The 22,522-nt window shown below is 46.8% G+C and overlaps 1 protein-coding gene across 1 annotated transcript in view; it reads right to left on the bottom strand.

Annotated features, from left to right (window-relative positions):
* Gpr139 (G protein-coupled receptor 139) overlaps nt 1–12,294 on the bottom strand; it is a 45,017-nt gene extending 32,723 nt beyond the window's left edge. Inside the window, exon 1 of the mRNA XM_028867804.2 lies at nt 11,938–12,294. Coding sequence (XP_028723637.1) covers nt 11,938–12,040 — 103 coding nt within the window. The 5' untranslated portion in view covers nt 12,041–12,294. The remainder of the gene's footprint in view (nt 1–11,937) is intronic.
* Between the last annotated feature and the right edge of the window lie 10,228 nt (nt 12,295–22,522).

The following is a 22,522-nucleotide window of genomic DNA, read 5'->3' as shown; positions in this document are numbered from 1 at the left end:
GGGTGCCATTTTCCGGCACTCTATTATGTAGCTTCCTGCCACCTTTCCCTGTGACATTATTGCCAAAGTGCACATCAGTACCTCGAGGGATATTTTTTTATATATTTACTTACTGGCTTGCTATTTGTCTCTCAAGTAGTTTGGAGAAGTACGGGGATCTCCCAGGTATCCTTTGCTGTTCCTAATATACAGAGCATGCCCAGTCTATGAAAGGTCCTGAACATGGAGGAAAGACGATTTGAGAACATATTCTGTGAGGGACAGGGCTATGAACCTTGGGTTCCTTTAGAGATTGCTCAGCCTTATCCTGCTTACAGCCTTGTTCCTCCTGGAACTTCCAAATGCTGTACCAATCTATGCATTTTACGGAAGTCACTGTATCTTCATAGAAGCAGGTAGTGTCTGGGAAGCACTCTGACAAGCTGAATTGTGGAGGTGAGGCCTTGGGTGCTAAAGGTAGGCAGTTGCAGTCAGGATGGAGTCACAGCCCATTCTATGTCTTCGGCAGTCGTGTGTGTGTGTGTGTGTGTGTGTGTGTGTGTGTGTGTGTACATGTATGTGCACCTCTCTCTGAGAGTGCCTGTGTGTCTGCCTAGGGTATCCATGTGTGCATGCACGTGCCTGGTGTGTGTCTACATGTGTCTCTGTATGTGTCACATCTGTGTGTTTGTGCATCTGGCTAGAGTCCTTCGGTTGAACTGACAGGGCTGATAGCTTGCTCTGCACTAAGCTGAAATGATAAGAAATGTCTGTAGCAGAAAAGCAATTCCCCCAGCTCTGCTGACTGCCAAGCGTTCTGGCAAACAAGGGGAGAGAAGTCACTGGTGGACGCGTTGGCTTACACACTGGAAAATGGCTTGTCCCAGCTCAGAGCAATTCACCTGGCTTTCATAAGCGGCTGGCTTCCTGGGTCACTTTTCTTGCATGCACTTCCCTGTCATCCCAGGTCCTCTGGCCTTCTTCCGGTCCTGATTTCTGTGTACCAGTCCCTCCCTGGCCTGCCTTGCTTGCTTTGTCCCCGTCTTTCTCCTTCCCTCCCTTCCCTTCCCCTCCCCTCCCTTCTCCTGACTTTCCTTCCTCTCCCTTCCCCCTCATCTTCCTCTCCTTTTCATTCCTTTCCCCACTTCCTCCTCCTTTTCCCTTCCCTGTCATTCTGACTTGAAGTGTCCCTTTTGGAGGGGAGCTTTTGTGACCTCTTGGTCTGGGTCAAGTTCTCCAGTGATAAACTCTCACAGTATGATGGCATTTGCACAGCTGAAGTTTTGCTTTTGAGTGGGTTTTTTGATATCCTGTTGTGTGTGTGTGTGTGTGTGTGTGTGTGTGTGTGTGTGTGTGTGTGTGCGCGCGCGCGCGCGCGCACACTAGCTTGGTGAACTTGGTGATATGTAAATGTCACCAAGAAAGGAATAGGTCTTATAGGGCTTGCCATGAAGTTAACACAGTGCCCAATGGGTAGACAATGGGCAGATGGAAAAAATGACCTAGTGAAGCAAATCAAGTATGACAATGCTTTCTGAGGTGTCACCTCACTTTTCTGGGGGGGTGGTGGTGAAGGCACACATTTGGGGTAGAAAAGTCCTTAACTTCTTTGGAATGTATTTCAGCCTATTGTAACTTTCATGCAAGAGAAGCCAGGCAGCTCTGCATCCAGAGATGTCCCCTTTCTTTAATCCCATGGAGGATCCACCCTGTACTCTGCTTCCTTTGTATTTTTCCAGGGCGGCACAGGTTTTAGGGGTGGTGTGGGTGTTGAGGGTGGACAGTCATTTATTGGGCTATAATGACCAAAGCACACAGGATTCAGATTTTGGAGCCCAACTGGGTCAGGCTGGGGAGCTGGCCTGGTCTTTTAGTGTCAGGTTTTCCATTCAGAGTATTGCATTTGATGAGTGTCCCCAGAGTTTAGTCATGGTCCTATTGTGGGGGACTGAATGTCTATATCTTACTACATAAGTTGACCTCTTCATCCCAGTGGGATGTATTAGAAAAAAGGATCCTTGAGAGGTGAGCATGTCAGGAAGGTGGCTCAGTAATCTTAAAAAAGGACCACAATGAGCTCTTTGCCATTTCCTACTGTGGAAGTATCCCCCAGGAATCTGGCAGCCTGCAGCCTGCAGAGCCCTTACCAGAGTCAGAGCATGCTGCTACAATGACCTTGGGGTGTTAGCCTTTAGAACAGTGAGAAAGAAGCTTCTGGTGTCACAAGCCACAAGACTACGGTGTTTTGTTATAGCAACCCAACCTGCTGAAATACCCACCGACTTTTTGTTGCATTTAAAGGCTGTTTCACCTATTATATTGTTTACTTTGCATTTTGTTCGAAAATGACTTGTCCTGTTTCCTTAAACTTATGGTTTTTTTTAAGAAAAGGAGAGAGAGAGAGAGAGAGAGAGAGAGAGAGAGAGAGAGAGAGAGAGAGAGAGAGAGACTGATTCATTTTCTAGTCCAGGCTGGCTTGAATCTTTCTCTATAGATCAGGTTGGCCTCAAACTCATGATAATCTGCCCACCTTGGCTTCCTAAGTGCTGAGATGATAGGAGTAAGCCACCATGCCTAGCACCTAGATTAACACTTTTATATAACAATGCTCCCCAGTGTAAATGTAGTATGGATCATATATACAGTTAAATTTTAGTAGCTATTATGAAAAATAAAGAAAAACAAAAGTTTAACACTATATTTTAGCTACACACATCCAATGCATGTAATTCATGTGAGTTATTGAGATATTTAGCTTTTTTTTTCCTATACTGTCTTCAAAATCCAGTGTGTAGTTCACAGTTGCAATACATCTCTTTGCATGTGCTGATTTTTTTGTGACCTCTATTTAGAGGTCATAAAACAGAGCTGAATGAATAAATTCATACCCGAGTTGTCCCAACCAGACAGTTATTTTCTAATAACCAAATGATCAGATTTTAATTGCAAATTAATTGAAATGAAATGAAAAATTCAGCATCTCACTTGCACTCGTCCAATGTCAAGTACTCAGTAGCCCCACATGGCTGGTGTCACTGTATCAGACAGCATGGAACCACGACTCACAAGCCGGCCTCCTTGCTGTAAAGAAAAGGCAGCCTTAAAAACAGAGACAGGGCCCAGGTACAGCTCAGTGGTACAGCACTTGCTGAGTGTGTTTAAGATCCTGGGTTTTATTCCTAGCACTAGGGAAAATATGTAATAGCAGAACAAGAGGGGCATTAACTTCAAGTCAGATGCTACTGCCAGGCACGGTGTTAGGCCCAGGAGATTTGGCACATACTGAGAAAATGTTAAAGACACACTACGTCAAGCTGAGCTACTCCTTTGATGGAATCAGGACGTTTAAAGAGAAGGAACTGATGCTGCACACGGGTATCATTAAAAACCATCCTAGATGCCAGCAGACCAAACCCCAGTGCTGGGTGGTCACTGAGCACTAGCTCAGTCAATTCACCTCTACCCTGATCCCTGCCCTGAACCTGGAGATCAATAGCAGTTGACTGAGAAAAGGAGCCAAGATCAGCAGAGCTGAGTTCTGCAGAAGACTCTGCCATTCCTGCCCAGTAACTTCAGGGGAGGTCTTGATCCCTCATTTTGTAAATTGGGGGTATTTGGGCTCAGCAAAGAAGACAAAACAAAACACAAATCCGAACCATCCAGAAGCCATGGACTGATAGATACCATGCCTTGTGCTAACCCTGAATGATCTCGCCTCATCCATGCCATAAGCCTTGAGAGAAAGGCATGGTACCCATTCTATGGGCTGAGCATAGAGGCCACTTGCCAGAGTCCTGTTAACATGAAGCCATGAGGATGTAATTTGAATCCAGGTTGGGGTCTATTGTGCCCACATCTCAATTCCCCATGCTGGCAGATTCAAAGTACTATTCTGTTTCTCCAAAAATATTCTATCTATGTTCCAAGACCTTGTCAACATGCAGTTTGTAGTATTTCCTGGAGAAGTTTCTGTTAGCTTTTGTTAATTCCCTGGATCAGAGAGTTGGCATGCCTTCCTTTGGCCACATATTTCCTTGCATCTCCTGAATTATTCCCTCCTTCCCCCATCTAGAGTCAATATTTTGTTTTCTACTGTGATCCACAGTATGGATCACTGGTATGTATTTCTTGATGTTTCTTGTGGCTTCCCCATCCCGAGGTTTTAAGTCAGCAGCCTGGTAGGCTATAGCAAGTCTGCAGAGAGATCTGCTTGTTTTGACTCAGGAAGTGTTGGCTCACAGGATGTTTTAAAAACTCTTTTTGAATTAGTTACCAATGTTGAAACCTCGGCTATTCCACACATATCTGGATCTCTAGATTTTGGAACTATTTGGCAACGCTGAGTTGTTGGTCAGAAAGTCAAGTGGCAGCAGACTTCCTGACACCCAGTCTCTAGCTTCCCTGTGTCACCTCCACTTGAGTCCCACCTGTCCTTTGTCCTCTGGGGGTGTGTGCCACCATCTTCTCGTGATAAAGCTGGGTAATGGCACTCAGGGCTGCCCTGCCATTTCCTAGCTGTGTGGACTTTGGCAGGTGACCCAAAGTGCTCACCTGAAAATGGGTGATGATATATACATGCCCAAGACTCCTCATATGAATGAAATGAGTTCACACATGAGAAGTGCTTTGAAGAATGCCCAGTACACAGTAGGTGTTATGTGAGAGCCAGTGATTATTAAGAGCAAACAAAGGTTTGCAGATTTGGTACATTTATCTGTCACTGAGGGAAAATGAGAGAGATTAATAGTCATGTGTTTTCAGTAAAACTACAGGGAAGCATGATTCCTTGAAGAAGTGAAACATTGCTTAAAGCTGGACCGCTCTGTTCACAGACATTATCTGACTGCCTCCTTCCAGGTATTTGAATTCATGGCACCTGCACCTCGCTCCTCACCCAGCATTTTTTTTTTATGGTCTCTGATTGGTTGGCATGCTCTCCCAGGCTTTGCCTGTCTTTTAGCTGCACATGAAATTTTGCTGGTGGAACCCTCTCTTTTCATGACCCTGGATACTTTCTCCAGCAGCCGAACATGGTATTTGCTCATGTTGGCTGGCTTCAGCCGAAGGCTACTGTGCATCCCGCACTGAAACTTTTTCTGAAAGTCACACAGAGAACCAGGCAAGCCCTTTAGGAAGGCCCATTCCCTAGACTTATGAAGGGATTCATTGCTAAGTCATGGGTTTGTTCTTCTCTGACTTGCTAGGACACAGTTTTTATCACTATTGTGAGTAGAGCCATGTATTTATGGTAAAGATCAATGTATGAAGTGTGGCTACAGGACATCGACATGGCTTGAACACATGGGCATATTAGACAATAAAACAATGTCACTTATGGAGATCCTACCATGTATGAGGGACTGTGAGAAGCCTTTGTGTGTTTTGTTTCTAATCGTCACAGCCACAATGCAAGACTTGGAAGGTTAATAACATTACCAAACTCTTACTCCATGTGACAGCAAGCATGCCAAGAATGGAAGTAAGCATTTTCACAATTCAATTTATTTTCAAAATAGCCCTTTGGAAGAGGCACTGTTAATATCCTTCTCATGGCTGAGGAAGCTGAGGAGCAGAGAGGGTGAGAAATTTGCCCAAAGTAACAGATTATTAAGTAGAGGAGCCAGGATTTGAATTCAGAGTGTATGATATCAGATACTTGCTTAACTGATGACCTTGATATTCCACTGTTGTGGATGAAAGAGCCGAGGCTCAGAGAGATGAAGTATTATGCTTGAGGTCACAACAGCAAACAGGATGCAAATCCACATCCGGTTTTCATGCAATGTGTTTTACACTCCGCCTTGAAAGCAGAACTGAAGTGATGATTATGGGAACTGTGGGAGCGTAAGGTCTAGAAAGCAATTGTCTTGAACTCTATCTCAAGGCTGGGATAGGTGGCTTCCAGCAGAGTTGTATCCAGAGTTTGTGATTCCACAAACTTGCATTGCTACATCCCACCTAAGGGTCATGTCTCCATCTACAGCTCAGGCAGAAACAGCCTTTCTTGTGGCTTTGATGACTCCATAAAAAATGACCTCTCTAAGGTCATACAGTGAGTTACTGCCAGAGGAATCTGGAATCCAGAATTCCACATCTAATGTTCTTTGTCTGGCTCATAGATGAAGTGTGCTACGGTCCAATGGACCTGATTACAGTACAGACAGGACACAGGGTAAATTAGTCACAGCATGCAGGGCTGTTTAGATTCAGAGTGCCTGCGTACCTTGGCAGGAAGCAGCTCACATCATGAGTTTGGACCCAAGGATACAAAGGACTGCTATGCAGCTGTATAAAGGAATGACAAGTTCCATCCATTCTCTGCAAATGATTGGCATAGTGAAATGAAAAAGAAGAGGCAAATCAATCATATAATGTGCTCATTTCAGGCAGAATTAGAAATGGAGAGTTGGACTTCTCAATTCGTATTTGCTTAATGCCCTAACACACCTTAAAAGAGGGTCGATAATAAATGAAGGCACAGTAGCAGTGGTCACCTGTGGGATGAGGAGTTCAAGACTGGCGGACAGGAGAAAGTTGTGGGTGGGAGGTGTGCCAGCCTGTGCCATTTCTTAATTTGAGGGCTTTAAGCCATATGGATGCCACTACCTGTTTCAAGGGGACCCACTTTCCTTCAGCTCCTGAAAGGTGCTACCTCCAGGGAATGGGCATTTACATTCTTCTGGTTTTATAAGAGAACTCAGAATTCCTTGAAGTTACTTTTCCAGTTTTTAATTTCAAGTTATTCATTTATGGTAGATAGAAATAACAGCAGGTATTTACATATTAATCACATATTCTGCAAACACTGCAGCCACTTGTTAGTCCTTAGGAGCTTCTTTGTGACATTTTTAAGTTTTCTATGAAGGCTATTCTAGCATCCATGAATAGAAATGATTGAATTTATTCATCTCTTGATACCTTTCTCTTTTTTGTCTTATTCCACTGGCCAGAACTTCCGGTACTATGTTGAATAAGAGCAAGGAAGGCAGCTCTTCCTGCCGGGCTCCAGATCACGGGGGTTGGGGGAATACTCAACCTCTAGCCCTTGAGTGTGATGGAAGTCCCAGGTTATTTGTAGATTCCATTTTCCATGTTAAATAATTTCTCTTTATCATTTGTTTGATGAGTTTTTACTGCAAAGAGGTTGTTAACTATTGTCGAATGTTTTCCCTCATCTACTAAGATGGATCACTTGGATTTTATTTTTCACTTGTTAACGTTCTTGTCAAATGCTTAATGAATTTGGCATTGTGAGATGAACCCAAGTTCTAGATGAGTTACCCCTTCTAGCTGCTTATTGAGTCACTTGGCCATTTCTGGATTTTGTGTCTATGCTCAAGAGGCTTGTTGGTTTATAGTTTAATTTTCTGATAATATCTGTCTTACTTTGATGATAGGGTAAAGCTGGTGTCATCAAACATATTGGGAAATCTTCCCACATTTCAGATGATGATCATGTAACTTACAGAGTGCTTCCTGTGTTCAAAGCGTTGTGTTTAGTGCTTAATCCAGTCTTCACATCAACCCTACAGTGTATGGACTGTCATTTTCACCGCTCCATTTTTAAAGGTAGGAAAACTGAAGCATGTTGTAGTTAATGTCACTTGCCCATAGTTACACAGTGAGTGTATAAGCATCCAAGCCAGGGCATAGAATCCCAGAGGCCCAGGCCCCACATTTCCACTCCTAGCCTGTTTATTACACCATCTCTAATCAAAACTGTTGGTGGGTTAAAGAAAACACACCTGCAGGGGTCATCCCAGTCACCGGGCTACTCGTATCTTTACCTTTGGTTAATAACCATGGTAACAACATTGTGCCAAGCTCCCTTCACCCATCCCAGCCTTCAGAGGCAGACCTCATCACCCTTGCTAGGCAGCTGTGGAAGCGTTCCTATAGGGTGGGATGCGATTTCAAGCTATCATCTCCTTCCTCACTCTGCTTTCCTTCATGTCTGGGGCACCTTTCAGAAAGCAAATTTGAAAGACAAAATCTTTCAAATCCCTGTTTATTTTTGAGGTGTTCCTTCCTTATCAGGGCAGCTCACCTATCACCCCATGGCTGTCTCCCCCCAGACATTCAAGTTCACAATTTCCTTCTCCTCCTGCCATTCTTTATACTGCTTGTCTCCACCAAGCCAACCAGCATTAGCTCTTCTGACTTAGCTCCCGTGTCTTGAGAAATAAGAAACATCTCCCTCACTTAAAAAAGGAGAAGCGAGAGAAGCAGATGGAGTTTTATGAAGGGCAGGGGTGCCAATATTCTTCCTGGTGGAAGGAAGGAAATGCGATGCCACAGAAAGAGCAGGTGCATTTACCTCTGGTTTGACTCTACGGTTGTAGGGCATATGTGGCACTGCTCCGTATCTCAGTTTACTCAGCCATGAAATGGGTTCAGATACATTTGTAGGTCATAGGGAGGTAATAGAGATGAAGCGGCAGTGTGGGGGTGAAAAGATCTGCTGTGGAGAAGGCACTGAGTAAAATGTGCTTTTCTTGGACTAGGCATTATTCTAAACGTCTTGTGGGGTGAGTTTTTGCTCTACTGCCTTAGCTGGCCTTCAACTTCTCATCTCAAGAAATCCTCCTGCCTTGGTCTTCTGAATAGCTAGGACCAGAGGTATGACTTAGGCTATTTTTATATAGAATATCTTAATTAATAGATGCTACCTGGAGAGGTAATTATGCATGAATCCTACCCATTTTACTGATGGGGCAAACTGTGGAACTGACAGGCTAAGAATTCCTAAGTGGCTAGCTCTGCCCATACTTCGTATTGGAATTCCTTGGACTCATGCCAGGCCTGTTGCACTGGCCCACACAGGCAATTACTTAAAGTAGAGGGCTGGACCACATGGCTTTTTCAAAGCTCTTTCTGCCAACTTAGGGGTATGTGTAGCCAGAGACACCTGCCACTTTCCTGTAATTACTGGATCCCTCTTGGCAAACACCCAGGCATTCCCCATCTATCTCTCCATTTCCACTCTCATCTCTGACAGCACTTGGTGGGGGGATTTGGAAAACTTGGAGTGATCTCCCTGCTGGGAATAGTGATTCAATTAAAATCTCAGTTTTCAACAATATTAGCAAGGCCTGTTGCTATGTCACACCCCACATAGCTGTGTCTCTCCATCAACAGTGGCGACGAGCGCTTGCTAATTGATTGTGACTCTAAGTTGAGGAGACCACCATGGTGAACTTTCAAGGTAAAGTGCCAGGCTAAGTGCTGTCCTCTAGGCACCTCCTGGACCCTCTGCTGGTTCCCGGATCACGCTGATCAGTCCCCTTCTCCTGGCAACCCCATGGGATGACAGTTACAACTGCAGCCGCACAATGTCAATCAATGCAGGCGACAGCCACTGAACTGCATGCTTAACCACCTCCTCATCTTCGCTAAAGCTGTCACTTGCCCTACCACCCTAGGGAAAGACAATTTCGTAATGTCCATTTTACAGAGAGAAACTAAGGCACAGAGCAACCACACCCCCTGACTCTGGTGGAGGCTGGATTAATCCTCAGTCTGCGCTCTCTTTTGCTGGGATATGTTTGCTTCTCTGTGTGGCTTCAAAACAGTGGTTCTCAACTTCCTAATGCTGAGACCCTTTAATACAGTTCCTCATGTGGTGGTGATCCCCAACCATAAAATTATTTTTGTTGCTACTTCATAACTGCAATTTTGCTATTGTTATGAATCATAATTACTTATCTGTGTTTTCTGATAGTCTTAGGTGACCCCTGTGAAAGGGTCATTTGACCCTCCAAAGGTTGAGAACCCACAGGCTGAGAACCACTGCTTTAAAAGAATGACGAGGACTCTTAGAACCAGCCTTCCAGGTTGCTAACAAAAGTGCTTTGGGCCCATGGTTTTGGGCAAGACTGGTCTTCCCTTCACTCTTCTCTAGGAGCTTGATCCTTCTGCATCCAGCAGCTGCCTCTAAAGCCAGAAGCTTTCATTGCAAGTTCCCTGAATCCAGGGACTGCCCCCTGAAGACCCCTGGGAGGCCTTTGGCACATCCTTAGTATTTGCACACAGTAGATGGTCAAAACTGTTAACTAAGTCTATAAACACACACCCCATCTAAGTTCAAATCTCAACCCTTCTCTCTCTTAAATCCCTAAGCCCTGGGCTAAACCCATGCCAAGCACAGTGCCTAGCATAAGGTAGGTGCCAAAGCTATGGGTGGAAAGACCGTAGCTGCTCAGGAGAGTTAGACTACAGAGGCTCAAGACACTTGGATTTGAGGTCGTCGACAGTCTGAGATTGCCTGTTCTCCTAACCTCGTGTCCTATTTTGGACTCTTGGAGGTCATCCTCCTTGTCTTTGCAGCACTGCCCCCTTAGAATTTGGAGAGAAAATGCCTGAGAGAACGAGTGGCCAGCACAGGCAATGGAAGAGATGGAGAGGTCAGGAAGGGGGTTAGTTTCACTATGATGGGGGTGGGGTGCTGTCAAAGAGAGGGGCTCTGGCCCCTCTTCACTTCAGCAGGCATCACACATAACCAGCCTCTGAAGCACTCATTTCCCAATAGAGAGTGCTGGGAACAGGCTTTGGAGGGCAGGGGAGGGAGATGCAACCTGGGTGGAAATCAATTTCAGCTCCAGGTAATTACAGGAGTGCCCTACCTGGTAGGGTACTTCAGAGTTGGATCCCCCCTCTCCTAGGAGAGATAAGTTAGGGGGAGAGCTTCCCTTCATAGGGGAATGCAGGAGCCCATGTTAGGAAACTTGTGTTTGCCTGTGCTGGTTAACTCCGGAGTGGGGGTTGTTGGACACTGTCTTGCCAGGGGCTCTGGAGTCCCTAAATGTTTGAGGAAGGGAGGGTTCTCCGATCTTGGAAGACTAACGCCCAACTTCTCAGGACGCTAGGATGCTCAAGTTCTCAGAGCAGAGATACCAAGTGGTGGAGGTTGAGATTCTGTCTTGGACAGGGGTTTTTCTCTTTCTGAGTCTTTCTGTCTCTAGCTCTCTCTTCTGCCTGCAGGTGACTCCAGGAATGAACATGACATTGTGTGCATGACAGGATTATTCAAAAACCCAAAACTGAAGCCCCCCCCCCCGGGGGTGGGGGCGTCTGTTCTTCCTGGTCCCAGTTGCTCTTCCACATAGCCCGGCAGACACCCCTCCTCCCTCAGCAGCTCATCTCTCTTCAGGAATTCACTACGAGTCTCAGCCTCACTTTCCAGAGGACATTAAGATGTGGGACCAGCTAGCCACTCGTCTGCCTCCTGGGAACTGCCCTGGGAGGGAGGACTGGGGTTGACCTGGAGGCAAAGCCAGAGGAGACAGACTTAAATTCAAGGAGACTGCCACCCCCTGAGGCAGTAGTCCTGGTAGGCAGTGCGCTTCTCTGCACAGCTGCCCCATCCGGCCCAGACTAGGGGCACCCTTTGACACTTCTTGGCCATAAGAAGATTCTTCGCTCCCTCAGGGCAGACAGCGGATAGCAAGGGCTCATCCCATTGCCCCTAGAACTCGAGTGGCCAGTATCAAGGTCTCGGCTTTATGTAGCATTAGGTGGGAGGTACAGAGGGATAGGGTGGCAGAAGTGTTCTCGGCTGAGCTGACAGTGTGGGGCAAAGCCTTACACTGCCCTTCCAGGACCCCTCAGGGACGCGATAAGAGAGAGAGAGAGAGAGAGAGAGAGAGAGAGAGAGAGAGAGAGAGAGAGAGAGAGAGAGAGAGAGAGAGAGAGAGAGAGAGAACGAGAACACACGGGCACGCTTTGAATAGGATGCACACCCACAAGTCAAAATGCCACAGCGCCACACAAGCACTGTCCCCGCCAAGCCACGCGACGTCCCTTCATCCTGATTTGGAAACCTCCACAGTTGCCACCAAGGTTTAAACTTTGTTATTTTTCAAAGCGGGCTCCAGGGCACTTCCCAAGACGGTGTCTGGGACCCCGGAGGTTGCAACTTGGGGCTTCCGGCTTCCCTCCCTCTCCCTCAGGTCCCCTCACCTGGTAATCCGAGGCACAGCAAAAAGCTGTAGTAGACCACCGGCACGAAGCCCAAGCCGCAAGCCGAGCTGTTGGCGGCGAGGTGGGCGTGCATGTGCTCCATGAGCGCGCCCCTCGCCGGGCTGGGCTCGGCGCAGCTGCCAAGCGGGTGGGGACCAGGCAGCAGCTGGGGCAGGATCCGGGATCGCCGCACGGCGGGACCCGCTTGCACCCTGGTTGGTATCCTCGGCTGGCTCCGCACCTGCCTTCCAGGATCCGCAGCTCCGCTCTCCAGCAGGGCGCAGGGGACGCGGGAGGGGCTCTCGGAGCCGGAGTGTGCACCTCCCTCCTAGGACCGCTCAGCTCCCGCTTCAGAACCCCGGCCGGGACGCCGTTCTCCGCAGCCAATCAGCAGCTGCCTGCATGGTGTGTGTGTGTGTGTGTGTGTGTGTGTGTGTGTGTGTGTGTGTGTGTGTGTGTGTGTGTGTGTGTCCACGAGCGCGCGCACGCGCTGAGAGTGGGGGGCATCGGGTGGGACGTTCCAGAGGAGCCGGGTCCCAGCAGCGTTTTCTGGCTCCAGTTTCTGAAGGAAAAGACCGGGTTAACTTGGGAACCCCAGAGGAAGACCGGGATGGAGAACAGGCTATCCTGGGTTTCCAACCCCTGTGGGAGGGGCGTGGCGTGGAAACGACCTGCTTCTGCCTTAGCAGCTCCTTTACCCGTCCAGCATGTCCTCAGTTTTCCTTTTGACTTTCTTCCCAGCTACCTACCCCAGCTCCTCGCCAATGCCTCGAGCCCATCTTCGTGTAGAGGCGTCTACATCCCGGGTGTGGGGGATGGGGTCGCGACTGTTGGAGCCCAGAGGATGTTGAAAGATTTTTTTTTTTTTCTTGCCTGGATCAGGGAGCTGAGCTTGTGGGTCTGAAGGAAGGCTGTGAACATCTTTGCGTGTGCCACCAGGTCGATGGTGCTGTCCCTGAACTTGGAAGGGATGCAGGATGGCTAAGAGAAGCCCTCCACACAGTCTTCAGCTTGGGATAAAATGTTGCAGCCACGGAGACACACACACACTCACCTGCACGCACACAAAGGCACACAATGCCCAGCCATGCGGGTGCACTCACTCACACACTCACGCACGCGGGTGCTCTCATCTTCCACACCTAGCTAGACTGGTGAAAACATGCAGACACCCTCATCAATATGCAGGAGGGCGCAGCAGGCTCAGGCGGAGCCTCGAACAAGTACCAAATGCATATAGGGGGCTGGGTGGTCTGATGTGTTTGAAGGTTGTGTGAAGGAGAGCATGGGCAGAGCAGGTGGGATCCTGGCCGTGGAGGGGCGCCCCCTTTGCAGGGGAGGCAGGCAGAGCACTCCAAGAGCTTCACTTGTCAAGGGTACCCAAGAATCCGCTAGGGAGAGACATCTGCCCCAGGGCTCAAGTCAAGCCTGTGTGTTAAAGGCACAGCAGGAGCACAGAGGCAAGCCTTTCCAGGAGCAAGCTGAAGCAGATGCAAGCGAGGAGGGGCGTGTGACTGGCTCGAAGATGTTGGAGACACCCCCTCCCCACTCCTTCCCTAACATCTGTTCCCGAGAGAAGGAGCTGGCTGAGCCTCTTCTGAGTCTCCAGCAAGGGCCCAGTGTCCTGTCCTCATCTCTGTTGGGAGCTCCTCGGGCAGTGAGTGGAGGAGAGGAAGGCTGGAAATCTAAAGTTGTAGAGGGATCTGCTGGCCTCAGACGGGTCTATGGTGGACAGGCAGGCACTCAGACCCCTAAAAGGACAAGGTTGTTACAGAGTCCGGTGGGTACAATTAAACCCAGTCTGATATTTCAAGCTCCTTTAGATATTAAAATTTTATTGTGACCTATCTTGCTGTCTAACTTTTTGCTTTATTTTTATTTTCCATTGACACACACCGTCATCCATATTTCTAGGGGTATTATGTGATATTTCGATTCTGGCATTTGGTGTGCAATGACCAAATCAGTGTAACTAGTATATGTTTCACCTTAATCACGTGACATTTCTTTTGGGGGAGTACACTCAAAATTCTCTCTTGGGGCTGGGCATGTAGCTTAGTTGTCAGAGTGCTTGGTTAGTGAACATGAAGTCCTGGCTTGGACCAACAGTGGCGCATAAGACCTGGCTCGGTGGTTCAAGTCTGTAGTCCCAGTACTTGAGAAACGAGGACAAGTGGGTCAGAAATACAAAGGCATCCTTGGCTACGTAAAAATCCTCTCTTATAGTCATCTTGAGTGTGACTACCCTTCCCATCAAAATCTAAGGAACAAAACCAAACCCCTCCATGGTGCTAAATAAAGTATCCCCCAACTGCTGTAAAAGCGCAACACTTAATTGCTGTCAATCTATGGACAGGATTGGCCTGTAGATGGCGCTGCATTGAGCGGAGAGGCTGGGGTAGGGATGCAAATGCCTCTTGGCAAAGCCTCCAGTCTCTTCAGAGATCTCCCTACACTGCGAATGATGGCTAAAGCCCCCGAGGTTTTTTTCACAGGCAGTTTCCACGGTCTAAAATGTTCTTCTGGAAGCTTCACGGCCTGCCTCCTCACCTTCATGTCTCTCCACTCATGTCTTACACTGTCTCCTCACTCTTCCTATGGCTGCTTTTCATGGACAATCCTATGTGAGATTGACATCTCAATTATTCTTCACCCCAAATCTTGCACTACCTCTGTCCTCCTCCCTGAAGGCTTAGCGCCATCATCCTACCATATAGGATCTGATTTGTCTTGTTTCTTGTCATTCCTGCCTTGGGAGGTCAAGGTCTTTTGTCGGTGGGGTTCTGGTTGTATCCACAGCTTTTCACAGTACCGGTTCACTGCAGAGTCCAGACACATGGGAAGAATGAAATCTGCGCTACCCACTGGCTGAAGCTGCTGAGCATGAATTTATCTTTGTTTGTTGTTGCAGCACAGGTGGGTTGGTGCAGAGCTGGGGACACAGCCTCAGATTTAGCATGCATGCACTGATCCTATTGGATAACACTTCCAAAGTGGTTCAAATTCCAAGGCCCATAGAGGCCTTCATAGAGCCTGGGCGGGCAGAGGAACTGCACTACATGGGGATATTGAAGGACCTAATTGTACCCTAACATTCACTTCTTCACTTGTGGAATGGGATGAAGCAAAGAAGGAACACTGCTGTCCCTTTGGGCTATTATCTCTCTGCAGAGAAAATGGGAGTGTATGGAAGGAAGATGTACTGTAAATCCAAGAGATGGAGGAGTTACCCTCAAACACCGGCTGGCCCCCTTGGGATGCTTGGCTGCTGCTCGGTTAGAGTCTGTTTCTTAGGAAATGTATGTTTGCATGAAAATGTGTTTAAGGTTTTGAGTCTGACTTTGGGTGCTCTCAGTCTTAGGGAAAGTGTATGGTGAATTCACACAGTCTACTTGAATTGGGTGTGGGGAGCACGCCTATAATCCCTGCACTGGATAGACTGAGGCAGGAGAGTTATGAGTTTGTAGTCAGCCTGGGTTCTGTAGTGAGATCCTGTCCCCTGAAGAAAAACCTAACCCCTTAAGGTATAATTTTGCTTCAAAGCTGACCCCTTTGGCTGATTCTGAAGGACAAAGGCATGTGTGGGCTGATACAAAAGGCTGGAGACATCTATCCATTCTTGCTTCCAGCAGACTTTGCTCAGCTCTTCACGTGTGCTGGTCAGAGCCTGGTGCTAAAGAAAATGTGGCATCCCCTGCGCAGAAATGATTAAGCATTTAAAAATGTCAATGACAAAGCTTTGAACTGACTGGGGCACCCTTGTGGTGTGGGGTCCTGGGTGACCACACAGGTAATGTACCTGTGTAACTGGCCCTGCTGACTGTGCACAGATGTGAGTGTTGTGGTCAGACTTTCTATGTGTTGAGGGTTTATTAACAGGCATCTGTTTGATAAGTTAGCCCCATAATCATGGTGGAAGGAGGGGATTGTCGAGCTCCATTCCATAGACGAGAAAACTGAAGCACAGTAATTTGGCAGAGATCTCCTGAATTGGGAGTTAGCCCAAGATATTCTGACACCTGTTTCTACGTTGAAGTCACTGAGGCACTCAGGCTGGTGCAAGGATAGGGACATAACAGCTCATGCTGGCCATGTGACCACAAGGGTGCCACAGTCAGTTTAAAGCTTTGTTATTGACATTTTAAAATGCTTAATCATTTCTGCACAGAGGACGCCATATTTTCTTTAGCACCAGGCTCTGACCAACACACATGTCTTGTCTTCACTTGAATTCTCAGCACAGGATCAGGCAAGTGTCCAGAAATAATCCTGAATCAATCCATACGTGACTGCAATAGAAATATAGGCATAATGTCAGAGTAGGAGCAGAGCACCCAAGTGCTGGCAAGCCTGGTGGATGGTGACCAGCAGTGAGGCAGAAATGCCGCTCATTCTTTCCATTTATGAGGAAGCGTGCTGCCCCTCACGTTACTGAGAGCTCTGGCCTTCTCCACCTAAATGCCATTTTTGCACCCATTGGTAGATGAAGGTAGCTCTAAAGGGCAACTCTCTCAGAAACAGCAGCACAAACACAAGCTGAAACTAACACTCAACTTAGAGTTGGGGACACAGCAGGGAGAGGTGGGGGTCGTAGCAACTCAGAAGTGTGTACGCTGGCCACGGCAGTGGGTTCTGAACATTCAATTATTTAAGAAAGTTAGGAAGGTCTCTGATTTGCTGGATCTTAAACTTGAACACAAGAGATAAGCATGAATCAACACACACACACACCTATACATACACACACACATATACATACACACACATACATACATACATACACATACACACAGAGGCAAGCATTGTAGTATTATGAAGAACAAGTTCAATGAGAAAGTGTGCTGGAAGCTGGTCTATGGTCTGGCATCAGGGAAGGCTTCTCTGAGGAAGTAACATTGGAGTGGCTGTGGGAAGGGTGAATAAGGGCTACCATGGTAAAGGGATGTGGGGTTAGGGGTGAGGGGTAGTGAAAAGAGCAAGGGTCCTAGTGTGAGAGTAAGCAGGACCTGAGGAAGCAGAGGACCAGGCTGTGGGGGATGCGAGGAGCGTACTGCAAATAGTAAGCGGGCAGGGCTTTGTTGACCATGCAGGTGGTTGGATTTTTATCCCTATTTTTAAGGGGGGCATGGGATTGTATTATTAGGTTTGCATTTTTAGACACTCTTCTGTAGGGAAGGAGATGAGGGGATGGATGGATGGGAGGAAGCAGAGGGCGTGATGACTGGGATCATTCTGTGTGGGAGTACCTGGGTGTCCTACTTGCCTTCTCATCTCTCACCACAGTGCAGCTCGCCCTCTGCTTTCTCCTTACTTTTGAAGACTTCTCTTAAGGCTCATTCCATCTGGCAGACTTCCCTGACCTATCTGTTCCATTTCTCTCTGGTCCAGGCCTCTCTCTTCTACAGCATCTCTTACCACACCATGCTGACACAAGGAGGGTGCCTGTCACCTGCCCTTCTAGATTCAGATTGCCACCTGGCCAGGGTATACTGCTTTATTTCTGACTCCTTGACACAAGGTCTACTTGTAGTGTGCCCTGTGTCATTATCAGACAGCTTTGAAGCCCTGCTCAATTCCCTCAGAACTGCACGTGCCTCAGGACCCTCTTGAGGGAGTTGTCGGAGAAGGGCTACAACAGCTCCAGATAGTCCAATTTTAGGAGAGATGCATGGATTCTCATCACTGGAAGTACAGAAATCCACCTGATTGGAGCCTGGTAGATCCTTGTCTCTTTCTGTCAGCAGACTCTGCTTCCCCAGGATTAACCATACTCTTAGCAGGTGCTTACAGCGTAATGGTGGGATAGACACCAGCACCCCTGGGTCTGCCCTGCTGGCTTAGTAACTGAAGCGAAAGAGGATTTCAGCACAAGTCCCAGGGAAAGCTCTCTGTGTTTCAGCCGGGTCGGGAGCTCATTTCATCCCAAATCATCATTTTCAGATCAATTTCTGTTGCCAACAAAAATGGGCAGGGAAAGAATGACTCCCGTGTCCAGCGATAGAATCGGGACAACAGATCACAAGCACGGCTCCCGTGTCCAGTGATAGAATCAGGACAACAGATCAAAAGCATAGCTCCTATGTCCAGCAATAGAATCAAGATAACAGATCACAAGCACTGCTCCCATGTCCAGCAACAGTATCAAAACAAGGGATCAATTCTCAAATTGTGTCAACTGTGAGAGAAGGTAGATCATTTGTCCACAGGAAAATGTTAATTCCACAATGTAGGAATGGCATAGATGTTGGGTGGGAAAAACACATGGCTACAAGCTGAACTTGGGCGCTGCGATGCCAACCTGCCAGTGCTCTGTTAGATCTCCTTTTTGTGCTCTACGTAAAGCTGTCTTAAATAGACTTTATTTTTTAGCTAAGGTTTAAGTTCATAGTAAGACTCATATAGAGTTTCCATTTATCTTCTGCCCACACAAGTCATAGCCTCCTTTTTAAAATCAACTTCCTGATGCATAGTGACTAGTATGTTTGTGCATTAGTAAGCTTTGTACTACTATAACAAAATACTTGGGGCAACTAACTTGTAAACAGGTAAGGTTGATTTTGGAGATTTTGATTCAACTTGCTTTAGACTTCTGTGAGAATAGTACATTATGGTGGGAGTATGTGGCAGAGCAAACTGCTCCTCTCAAGAGCGAGAAAGAGGAGGAGGAGGGGAGGAAAAAGAAGAGGAGGGGGAGGAGGGGGGAGGAGGGAGGAGGAAGAAGAGGAAGCGGGAGGAGGAAGATATTTCATAATTTCCTTTAAGGGGATGCCTGCAATGACCTAAATACCTTTCATGGGTCCCTACCTCCTAAACATCCACAAGCATCTCCCCACAGCATCACCCTGGGAATCAAGCCTTTAACACATGGAGTCATGGTAGTTTGTGCAGCTGATGTATTTACAGTGGCATTAGGGTTCATCTTGGTGTCATGCATTCTCTGTGTTTGGACAAATGTACATGAATCCAACACCAAGAATCATCCAGACTAGCTCTGAACATCCTCCATGCCCTGCCTATCCCATCCCCGCCTCAGTTTCTCTGTACTTCATTCATTTTTATGTAAATTAACTTCCGGGGGCTGCAGAAATATCTCAGTTTAGGTAAAGTGCAGGTTGTGCAAGCATGCTGTGTGAGTTCTGACCCCAGAGTCCAGATAAAAAGTTGTACTGGGGAGACAGAGACAGCAAGAATTCTGGGGCTGACAGCTGGCCAGCCCAGACCTGCCAGGGAGCTCAAGGTTTCAAAAGAAGAAAATGGACAGCACCTGTAGAGGAATGCCGCAAGAGCTTTTCCTCTGGTTTCCACACATACATGTGCATGGCCATCTGCATGCTCATGTGTCACCTCTCCCACAAACACATCCATGTACACATATGTACACACAGATATCTTCTGTATTCAGAATAGACAAACGCTGATCTCCATCTCTAGTTCATGCTGAATTTCTGGGTGAAGAGTAGAATGGATCAAAACTTGAAAATATTGGTGGATAGAGGGTTGGCTGTGCAACACAAGGAGACACTAGCAGCAGATTCCAGATCCTGTATGGACATGCTTTCAAATGTAAAGATCTTCACCTTTCATGTGTGTTTAACAATTCTCATCATAAAATATAGGAAGACTATGTTGTGTAACGGGTCTCGGTCAAGGATGTTATTACAAGCAATTGAAACCTCATGGTGTCACGATTCTTTAGAAATTTAACCTTCGGAGTTGTTGCAAAGACAATTCCTTCCCTGCTATTAGGCTGTCAAAACGCTGCTGATATTTCCCCAGCTGCTTCGGTCCTCCACTGACCTTGGCCAGCGCTGGCGGAGTGTTTTCCAGTCTGTCTTCATCGGCAGCCTCTCGTTTGCTGTCAACAACATGGTGCTTCTCCCCGTGTCTTCTACCCCTCGGCAGAGCTGACTGCGCAAGGTGTTGGGAGCTGCCAAGGGTTTATTCCGGTGGTCCTTGAAACAGCCACTCACCGTGGCCTGTCAGTTCTCAGAGACTTTAGAGTGAGCCTTCTGGTGTTTGTCACTGACCCATCAAAGTGGTCAGGAGCAGTCTTTGAGCATGCTGGGAATTCTTCCACACACAGTTGCGTGTTTCTTGACCTTTAATACCCCAGCGCAGGGAAAGGCAGAGAACCTGTGCTGCACCTGGGTAGACTTATCGGGACAGGAAGAGCAACTTCGATGCAGTGAAGAACATGAAACCCAAGGGGAAGCGGAAAGCGTAAGGCTAGGGGTGTGTGCGTGTGCCTATGGGCTTAGGTGTGCATGGGTAGGTGTGTGCATGCATGTTCATATAAACATAAATATGCATGGATAGGTGTGCACACCTATCTATGAATGGATAGGTACGTGTGTCTCTACATATAAATATGCATGGATAGGTGTGCATACACACATGCCTTTGTGCATAGGTGTGCATGGATATGTATGTGCACATGTGTGTTTCAGTACATATATACGTATGAATAAGTCTGTGCACATGCAAGTATGCAAGTTCATACATATATGTAAATGTATATATGAGTATGTATTTGCTCATGTATGTGTCTAGGGTGTGTGCACATGGTTTTGTGAGTGTGTATGAATGTATATGTGTATATTTATGAATCTGTGTATTTACTCATGTGTATTGTGCAATTGTGTATGAAAACATAACACAGAATTATATGCATGTATGTGTGCATATGTTCAAATGTATATCTATGCATGAAGTGTACATAATACACACATACATATACATATATGTATATATAATACACACATACATATATATATATGTATATATAATACACACTTGTATATTTATGCATGAGAGTGTATGCATATGTGGGGGGAAAAGAAAAGTAGAGAAGAGAGAAGTATGAATGCATGTCTGTGCACATATATTAACACTTGTGTTTGTATGTGTGAATTTATATATGCACATGTATATAAGCATGAGTGTGTATATGTATGGGCATATGTATTTCTATGCTTGAGTATTATGCATGTGGATCTGCAGGCACATATATGTTTTACTATATGCATAGGTATGTATATATATGCATGTGTGTATATGAGCAAGTACATACATGTACATTCAAATATGCAAGTGTGGGTCTATGTGAGCATGGGTGGTGTTATGTGGGAGGGTGTGACTCATCTGGATGTTGGTATTACTATAAACAGTCTCTCTCCCCAGGGAGATTAAGACTCTGGAGTGCCCCTCACATCTCACTCCTCACTCTGCTCTGGAAGCTACCTACAGGCAGGGTGGGAGACAGAGGAAAGGGGAACAGAAGGGTACGAGAAAGGAGAACGGGGGAAGAAAAGTGGAGATGAGGGAAGAGAAGCAGAAAAAAAACAGAGAGCAGGGGAGAAGGAGAACAGGAGACAGACGAGAAAATGCACAACAAGTTGCAACAGCACGCGTCACTGAGAACCATGTCTGCAGGCCGGGCTCTGAAGGGCAAACAGCAGAGTAGACAAGGCCCTGCCCAGAGCGGGACATCTGGTTATTTAACAAATCTGTGAACGGTGTTGATTTGCATTTAGGGGCTGCCTGGGATTCTATTCTCCTTCTTCAGTCCAAAACTTCTTTTGGAGAGCAACCTCTTCTTGCGTGGTCTTAAATGGACAGTGAATCCAGGTACCTGCCGTCCTGAAGCCACTAGATCCTGAAGTTCAGGCCATCAGTGGAGCCAGGGAGGTATCCTACACCTGGCCAATCAGAGACTGTCTTTTGGGGCTTAAAATCTTGAGAGAGTGAAACACGTAAAGCAGAATTCAGTATTTTGTTCATCTAAGTGGGGATTACCCACAAGGACTCTGTCCTGGTTCTTGCTGTTTTCCATGATGTGTGGCTTCCTGGTCCTCTGTGAGTCCCCAGTGTCTCCTCGCCCTTGTGTTTGATGTGGCATTGTTCACGATAGCCACGATGCAGGCATAACCCTAATGTTCACCATTGCATAAATGCACAAAGAGAATGTGGCACACACGTGTGATAGAATACTATTCAATATGAAAAAAAAAATCTTGCCATATACAGGAACATTGTGGAACATGGGGAATGTGCCAGCTGAAATAAGCCAGGCCCAGAAGGTCAGCTCTTATTTTATAGGATTCTGTGGTCTGAGGTATCCAAATCAAAGCCATAGGAACAGATGGTTAAGTGGTAGCTAGCAAGGCTGGAGGCAGAAAATAGCTACTACTGTCCAGTGGAGGACTAAGCTTCAGTTAAGCAAGAAGGATATCTCTAGAGACCTGCCAACAGCAGTGAGAAACACTGTGTTGTGCCCAGAAAGAGACGGATGGATAATGTGCAAAAATGTTCCTGCTACAATCCACAATGACACATAATACAAAAGCATTCAACACACACACACACACACACACACACACACACACGCACGCACGCACGCACGCACGCACGCGCACGCACGCACGCATGCACGCACGCACGCACACAGGTGCACACCCACACATGCACAATGCTGTCTAGAGGAAACTCTAAAGAGATATAAAGATTATTTCTCCAAAGTAAATAAATTACAAAATTTTTTTTGTATGTGTTACCTGGAACAGGTTTATAAGGGCGGCAAGCCAAG

The sequence above is a fragment of the Peromyscus leucopus genome, chromosome 1 (genome assembly GCF_004664715.2).
Source record: "Peromyscus leucopus breed LL Stock chromosome 1, UCI_PerLeu_2.1, whole genome shotgun sequence".
In the NCBI taxonomy this organism is placed as follows: Eukaryota; Metazoa; Chordata; class Mammalia; order Rodentia; family Cricetidae; genus Peromyscus; species Peromyscus leucopus.
This window is presented reverse-complemented; position numbering and strand designations above follow the sequence as displayed.